This window comes from Seriola dumerili, unplaced genomic scaffold (genome assembly GCF_002260705.1).
Source record: "Seriola dumerili isolate Sdu_G_001 unplaced genomic scaffold, Sdu_1.0 BDQW01000003.1, whole genome shotgun sequence".
Classification (NCBI taxonomy): Eukaryota; Metazoa; Chordata; class Actinopteri; order Carangiformes; family Carangidae; genus Seriola; species Seriola dumerili.
In genome coordinates this window covers 12080253-12088890 of record NW_019174258.1, presented here as the reverse complement: position 1 = coordinate 12088890, position 8638 = coordinate 12080253, and the positions used below count along the sequence as shown (strand labels likewise).

The window sequence follows — 8638 nt, the reverse complement described above, 5'->3', positions numbered from 1 at the left end:
AATGCTTTATGCAGCCTCAGAAAATAAAACTGTTTCCATGTAGGCATTATACTGTAACAGTTGTAATCATTCACGTGATAATAACTGATGATGATGACACACTATAATGTTATTAGCAGCAGCAGCAGCAGCAGTTTGTCCACTCCAGCTCAAGAGCCTGTTTAATTTGAAGTCAAGGTATGATTCACAGCACGTGTACACAGTGTACAATAGAGTATAGTATGTCCCGTTTCTGGTGTCAGTGCAGAAAACTTCTATTTATAGTTTTACAGGGAAGCAGCTGTTTTGAATAATTTTGTATTATTGGCATTATACAAATTTGCTCCAAAGGTGTTAAAAATGTCAAATGAGTACTTCCTTAAACTCCTGCTGGTACTTTGTCAGTATTTTAGCTGAATTTTTACTTTATTGACTTCTTGATGATGATATTGTTTTAATCTTCAGCATTGATACATTACTTTGACACAGTTGTCAACATGTGACTTCCTTCAGTCAGACAGGTGTTGGACATTTAAGTGATTATTATTTTTAAAGCTTCAGATAATTATTACTCAGTATGGTTTTATTACAATATGGACTGTATTTTCTATCTCACTTGTGTTTTTCTGTTTGTGAATTGACTTTATTAATTACTGTTTTGATGACAACTGTTAATGTAAATGTAAATACAGCTTTTAACAACAACAGTAGGTCTTTAATCAGCCCAACCAAGCTATTTTAGCATAAAAGTGATTTACTTCATCAGCCTGCGCCTGTGCACCACATGGTGCGGCTGCTGATTTGCGTCTGTAAATCGGTCTTAATTATGAGATTTAATCGGTGAACAGTTTTCTAACAGGTAACTCGACAGGTGTTAACGACTTCCGCACTACGTTACCTGAATGACACAGGCGGCGCCGGGGGGAGTTTCTGCCTGTGAATGCATCACAAGTCTTTTTTTTTTTTTCCGTGTGGGCGGAGTTTCTGGTTTCTGCTGGAAAAGTCGGTGGCTGAGTAAAGTGAAGTCATATCGGACACATTGTTGGAGGACAGCGGATACTCACCTGTTGAACAGCAGCGGTCTGGTTTAAATTAACCTCTAATTCACCTGTTTTTTTACTCTCTCGAGTGTGAGCCTTCAGGATGACGGACACACTTTTACCAAACGGCATGAAAAACAGCCGAGGAGACAGCAATTATTTCAGAAAGGTGAGTTTTTTTGTCGCTTCACTTTACGAAATTATAGGCTACCGTGGCTCCATCCGTCTGCTGTATTGACTGTCGTAATGTACAGTGAGAGGGAGATTCTTTTTACAGTTGTGAATAATATTGACTTTCAACTGCTCTTCTGGTTTGTCTACAGCGTCTTAAATGTTATGTTTTCAATAACAATCTCAATTCAGTGCTAATGCAGCATACAAACGTCCAAGTAACAGACTTCACCCTTGTTGTCTTCGTCTCCTCGCCAGATATAATTATATTGTAGGTTAATATGTATTTGTAGTTTGGTTATTTAACTACAGGCTGAACCTACCTCGCAGTTTCAAGCTACATCAACAGACGGGAGAAACTACTTCGTGATATTACATACAATAAAACAGAAGGCAAGACAAGTTTATTTAAATAGCTGCATTCAGACACAAGGCAATTCAAAGTGATTGACAGAGGCATGGAAATACATTCAAAATGAAACATTAAGATGGCACTAAATTGAACTGAAAATGAAATAAAAACAAGGCAATTTGAATAATTAAAATAACATAAAACAAAGGTACATATTAAACACCATATGAAACGTGTTATAATTTGCTTTTATTTTTAGAAATAGTATGGTGTCAGTCTTAGATTTAGTATGACAAAGACTCCTGACTGATGTGTCACCAACAGCAGCAGAAACCACAGCGCTGTCAGCTTCAGGTGTAAGTGTGTGTGTGTTTGTGTGTGTGTGTGTGTCTTACTCCAAGAATAGCTGTATCTCCTGCAGTCACTGATAGTGGGAGAGACTGAAAGGCCACTGACCAAACATCCCATAATTAACCTTTTCATATCCCTGCTGGCTGTCAGAGGTGTGAGGGTGATTGACAAATAACAGGAAGTGTTAAGGAGGAGGAATTCCTCAAAGGCTTTGTTGATATCCCTGGTAACCTTAGGTCAGATTAACCTACTGTCCTTAGATAATTTTGTCAGACCTGCTTTATTCTTACTTTTAATCTGATTAAAAAAATAGTTCAATATTTCCTCACAACCAGGTGTTTACTTCTTTTATTATTTCTTCATAACATGATTACCATTGTGTTTAAGGGGACATTGTAAGGCCACTAAAGCCCTGACCTATGACCTTTTTTTTTATTGTCTGTATCTTAGAGTTGCAGACATGGGAGATGTTCTGGATAACAGCATTATGCAAAAGACAGAAATGCAAATGTAGGTGGCAGGTTATGCAAATTGTCACTCAGATAAGAGGAGTATTCTCCCTGTCTGTAAATTAGCTGATATGTTGTCATTATACAGTGACAACCATTAAAGTAATTAAGATTCATTTCATCAGAACCAGCAGCTAACCAACTTCTCTAACCAGTTTCATGTTTCATGTACCTGCGACTGTAACATTTTCAGGAGCTCTGAGTTTGCCCAGTTTGTGTCTACGAGAAAGGCACTTGGCAGTGGTTGAGAGATTATCTAATGTGTTTTCACTGAGTTCCCCCGTCTGCCATGCTGTGGTCCATGTCTCATTCCTCCACATTTGTAACAGTGTCCTCAACTGGACTGTTTTCATAGACAAGCTTGTTTAGATGGGCATCTGAACAGGTCCTTTGTGTATTTCAATCCCCCCGAATCCCCTTCTGAACGCTGTCTGGATTTGGGCTCTGTGCTGCACTTCCTGTTTCTATAAAAAGGCCAGTTGGATCTAGGGTCTGGGACTGCCCCAGGACATGAGGGGAGACTATTGAGTCTAATACCTCAATCACAAACTGTTTCCCTTATTACTGTAAAACACATTGAGCCTAACTCATTGATTTTTTTCTCACTCTCTCTACATTTCCTTTACCCTCCATATTTCTTGAGTGTTCAGCAGTCTTTAATTTCATTGCAGAAGCAGAACCTTCTCAGTATAAAAAGGCCTGCACATTCACTGAAACCACAAAGCAATGAGTTCTGCTTCTCATTGTGTCATGTTAAAGAGATTTGCAATTTGGAAAGTTTTTGGTCAAATTTTAACCAAGTGGAGCCAAGACGATCTTTGCTTCCATTTTTTGTGCCCTGCTTTCTCCTGGGTGAAAATGAGTTTAATGATTTACAAGGCTTCGCTGGGTTCGACTGATGCTCGGGGGTGCTGTTGTGGTTCAGGGCTTCCTTCCCAGCCGTCCACTGTTTCACCTCCAGCTGGCTGAGCTCCGACTGGAGGAACTGCAGGATGGAAACATGGCAGAACAAAAAGCCGAATCGGCATGTTTTTTTCTCCTTATCCTCCTCGGCCAGTGAGAGCATTGACGTACCATCTGGCCTGAGGCCGTCCTCCAGCTTGACAACAGCCGCAAATTGACAACATGTGTCCCGGTTCACAAACCAGACAAGCTCCCTTGACTTGGAGACACACTTAGATTCCCTCAGCGGGGTTTGTGTTGGAAAAAGGAAAATAAGAGATGCAGCTGTGATCAAATATTGTCTCTTACAGTAGTTCACTGAATATAAAGATGTCTTTCTTTGGATTGAATGAGCAATCTGTCAAAGGGTCCCTGCTGTAATTGTAATTGGGGAGCATGCATGATTCAGCTTATCATCATAAAGAGGTGTGGATATAGAGATACTGAACACACTCTTGTGTATTTATAGGGCCAACAGGCAGTTGTGAGTCCGTCATGATGTCGTAACTGGGTCGTGGCTGAAGCCTCTAACCCTGGCTGGCTGCCAGTCTTAATCACCACTTGTATGAACCAGCTATCCCATGAGCCATTGCTCCACATGTTCTTTATGAAGCGTTATACAACAGCAAGAATATTTGCTGTTTAATGGATATGATAATGGGACTGGACTGTCTTTGTGTTTTGCTCTAATGAAGTGTTTTGCATGCTCTTAGAGAAAGGGTGCACTGTTTGAACATGCCAATGTGCATGAGGGGTTCAATTCCCTGAGTGGTTCAGTGGGTTAGGCAAGGCATTAGCAGGGGTAGTTGCCATGTTTAGGGTTTCAGTTCTGAGTTAAATTGAACCAGTTTAATTCTACAAAGATTAAGGACAAACTTCTAGACAAGCAAAAAGCTGCAGACTGAAAGAACAAACTGTACAACAGTATCAAATGACAAACATAACAAAGCACAAAAGTCCTAATTAATTCATAAGTATAAATCAAAAAGTGTGATATCAGAACAGCAGGTTTGTGGATTAAAAGTAGGTCCTAATGATGAGACATTAAATTATTAAATAAGGATTACTACACAGGATCAGGGTCATTGCTTTGGAACGCATGTGTTGAAGTTTCCTACATATCAAAAATGGAAACATACTGTTATGGTTACTGTCAATCATTAGCCACTCCCTTGTTCTTTAACACACACACACACCTAATTTTTGATGTAATAATTGACGTGATGATGTACTGTAATAAGTCCACGCCCTCTTGTGTTTTGCGCGCTAATGTCCTCACCCTGCCGTCATTCCAAGAATAGCTCCTGGTACGGCTGGCAGTGCCACGCCCACTGTAGCCTCATTACAGCTCTATTGTGTAATTAACGAGGCTCTCGTTTGTATATATAGTTAATCATTACACTATCAGGTCACTGAAGTGTTTGTACGGGAACACCCAAGTTATGATAGCGGAGTGGCTATGGAGTGCATTATACTGTCACAAAAAAATGTCTATATGTCTATATGTATATGTGGGTGTACGTGATCTGTAATTATCTGCCATGTGAGGAGCGAACCTGAGCCAAAATTAAAAAATATTTGTTCACTCACCATGGATTTTACGATTAACTCAATGAAGGGAATCAGTGTGGTATTTATATGTAACACGCCAGTGAGGGATTACATCCTTGCTGCAGCAGGTGAAGTGGGGATCAGCAGAGGGATTGTGTGGACCACCTGTGTGACACCACATGTATGGGAGGACCCAGGTGGCTGTCCACGACCTCTCCACTTTGAGCAGTGGCGTTAGAAACAAATTTGACCGCGGTGCAGGAGAAAAGGGTATTGGAAATTTGGGAGATGATGTAAAATACAAAAAATGAAGATGTGATAGCTGGTGGGAAAAATTAGATTTTTTTTTCTCACATATCCATTGTTTAGGATGCTTTGTGTTTTGTAACAAAAATCTTAGTGTCCATCTTTGGTGTTTTAGTACTTGTCTTCTCATCAGTGTGTCCAAACTTGGACGCCCTTTTTTTTCTTTCAGTTTTTTTTCTTCTTTGTTCAGTCATTGAAACTGAAAATGTATCCTCTCCGCTCTGAAATCTGAAGGTTTTTGTGAATTTGAGTCAGGCTGTTTGTCTGATCTGCTGAGCATGAGTCAGAGTCTACATCCTCCCTGTAGCTGATGTGACTCTAACTCTGACCTCAAGGGCAGAAAAAGGTCAATTTGTACTTTGAAATAAAAAAAACATATGAGAAATGAACATATAACTACACTGACATATTTTCTCTTTGGTTCTGTGTCATGTGTTGACTGAGTGCTGTGACCTCTGACTCTTTACCTTGATGTTAGTAAGCAGAAACCGAAGCCCATTCTTCTGCTGACATCAGATTTAGTCAGATAAATAATGAGAATGTAAAAGCATTCCATGCTGAGGACAGTAAACTAACTGGTTTTACTGAGCTGACAGGTCTCAGTGCATCTTGTTGTTGTGTTGCCATCCAGAGTACAGTGCAGACCACACCTCTGCTCTGCTGTTAGTCAGCCAGTATGAATGTCTGTGGCCAGTTTATCTGTGCTAGTATGAGCAACAGCCTGTTGACTTAGGAAGGCTGGGACACTTGTGGTTGTGATAGGGACAAGGACACACAGTCCAGCCCTACACAGGCCAGTATGTGTAAACACACTGAGTGAGAGCATGCGTTTCAGCTGCATACTGTAGGCAAGGTGCAGCTCTTCCCACACCCAGCATAGATTTATTTTTACTGTTATATCAGGGAGCAAAGATAAAGTAAAAATCAAAACAAAAACTCAAGACATGTTCAGTAGATTGTAGTATTACTCATGGAAGAGAATTTCTTGGGACTGACTTGCTATAAATAAATAAATAAATATACAAAACATGGTTTGAATGACATGATGGAGATGTAAAAATGATGATGAGTTTTTCTAGATGAGCCCATTGTTTATTTCACTCACATTTTAATAAGTTATTATTTTTTACTGACATGATTGTTCCTGTATCTCCTTGTCTCAGGGTTGTAACCCGTTCGCCCAGACTGGACGAAGCAAACTGCAGAACAAGCGAGCCAGTCTGAACCAGCAGATCATCAAAGAGATGAGGATGAGGGCCGGAGCTGAGAACCTGCTGAAGTAAGAACAGAAGTGATGACTGATAATACATACATACATACATACATACATACATACATACACACTGTATTTTTGAGTGTCTGCCTTTGTTTTTTTAGTGCGAAGATTGAATCATCCTAAAACATACAAAGAACAAAGACCTCAAACAAAAACACACACAGGCACAGAAATGCCTTTACAATTGTTACATAAGGGAAAACCAACTGCTCACATCATTGATTCATGTGTCAGTCATATTACCTGTATTATTTGTCAGTGAGGTCACAGTAGTTTATGTGACCTGTAGTAAACTGTAGCTTGTCCCTTTGGCTTCACTTCCGTCACGGTTGTGTCGTGAGTTGCCATGAAATCTCAGCAAGACCAAAAACAATCAAAGGTGGCAGATGATATTAAGTAATAATAATCATGAAGAGGAGGATTTCATGTACCCAAAGAGCCACTGTCAATATTTCACAGAGCCTTTGTATTTTGATTACAGGTTGCAAAAATGTGAAGCTTCCACTCAGGACCTCTGATAGGATTTGACTGCTTTTTGTAATTTTGCATTTGTTCTCCCCTGGGTTTGTAAAAAAAACTACATCTCCAGACAAGACTTTTTCCTCTGCGACTAAGAAAAGTTTCGGTTGTTTTATCATGTGGCTGAAGAGGTAACAGGTGGATTTAGTGTGGAGGAAGATGTGTCTGCTCTCTGAGATTTTAAAAATAAACAGAGAAATTTCTTCTTCCTGCTGACATACCTGTTCTAGTTGGATTGAATGGCAGAAGTTGAGATTGCCTTCTATAGTGTAACAGAGAGATATGAGTGACTTTACTGTCCTCTCATAACCTTTGCAACCTTATGCTTTTTGTTTGGTCTGGTTGGGGGCTTCTCCTCACAAAAAGCTATTTTTTTGAACGTAGCTTTCTGCATTTTTCTACTCACTTGTCGAGAATGTTGTTTTTAAACCAGTCATCATTTTATAAGTGGACTATATGTGGGTTAATTTTTATACTAGCATTGAACTGACCCTCTGAAACATAACATTTAGTTTCACTGATATATTGTAAACCCAAGTTATAAACACATTTAATGTTGCGGTTGTGTACAGGCATTAAACTCTTTCTCTTTTACTTTGTTGTTTTTCTCTTCTGTAGCCTCCAGAACAAAAGTCTCATCTTTGATTGAAAGAAGAAAAGAAAAGAATGAAATATAGATAAGAATTGACTTTCAGAAATATCAGCCTGATCAACCTCAGTTGTTATTGCCTCATTCATCATGTGGCATAAAGGTTAATGCTACATGTCTCCACCAAGGGTCTGCGATGGCCTTTGTTAACTGTAGTTGGTTTGCTTTCAAGTGTTTGACGGAAACTGAGATGTAAGACCGTCGTATTTGAGGAGTGAATTTCTGAAGATCGCTCTGTTGTAACTTTCTAAGGATCTAAGAGCACACTCTTCACTGTTTTAACTGCATCACCACCAGAACCTGCCACACTGGAACAAAAACCAGTCTGTCAGCTACTGGCCTCCTGGTGAGACAAAAATAGTGTGAGAGAATTTTTACTTCTTTAGGTGTTTTTGCTTCATCATTAGGTCATGAGGTCTCTGTGTAGTATGAGGCCATGTTTTTTTATTTTTGTTGTGTTCAGGACATTTCTGGGCTGAAACCTTTGGGCAGTGGGTGTGGAGCCCCCAGCCAATAACAGCGCGCAGGGTGTGAGGGTGGGACACTGTAAAATGTAGCCACCAGGTTCCATTGGTGTCTCCGTCACCTATAGTCTATTGTCATAAGAGTCTATTTGGGCTAAAACGTCCTGTCTGGAGCGGCTGTCAGATTCGGTTTGCCATTACACCAGTTTACTTGTTAACATTTGTACTGCTCATTGCCTTTCTCCTTGATGCATCATGCTTCAATAAGCTTAGAGATCGAGGTTCAGTGACTGAGGAGAGTCGACACACAGACCTCCCGGCTGTATCCCTCTGGATGTGTTGCTCAGGACGTACTGTATGTGCCATGCAAACCTCTCTGTTTGAAGGGAGAAAAAAGCGAGAGAAGTCAAGTGAGCTGAAGTGTGTTTGTCTCTGAGGCGGAAGCTTCCTGTGTAAAGAAACAAGAGATTCAAAAGTAGGTACAACTTTCCTCTGACAGTCGCCTCAACTTCTCCCACTGGGATTCCTG

General features: G+C 40.1%; 1 protein-coding gene across 3 annotated transcripts in view; it reads left to right on the top strand.

The window, feature by feature from the left end:
- The first annotated feature begins 1029 nt into the window (after positions 1 to 1029).
- Positions 1030 to 8638, top strand: part of rhpn2 (rhophilin Rho GTPase binding protein 2) — a 30180-nt gene continuing 22571 nt past the window's right edge. For all 3 annotated transcript variants that reach the window (XM_022745775.1, XM_022745767.1, XM_022745757.1), the window contains exons 1-2: positions 1030 to 1188; positions 6365 to 6480. In XM_022745775.1, coding sequence (XP_022601496.1) covers positions 1123 to 1188; positions 6365 to 6480 — 182 coding nt within the window. In that variant the 5' untranslated portion in view covers positions 1030 to 1122. The remainder of the gene's footprint in view (positions 1189 to 6364; positions 6481 to 8638) is intronic.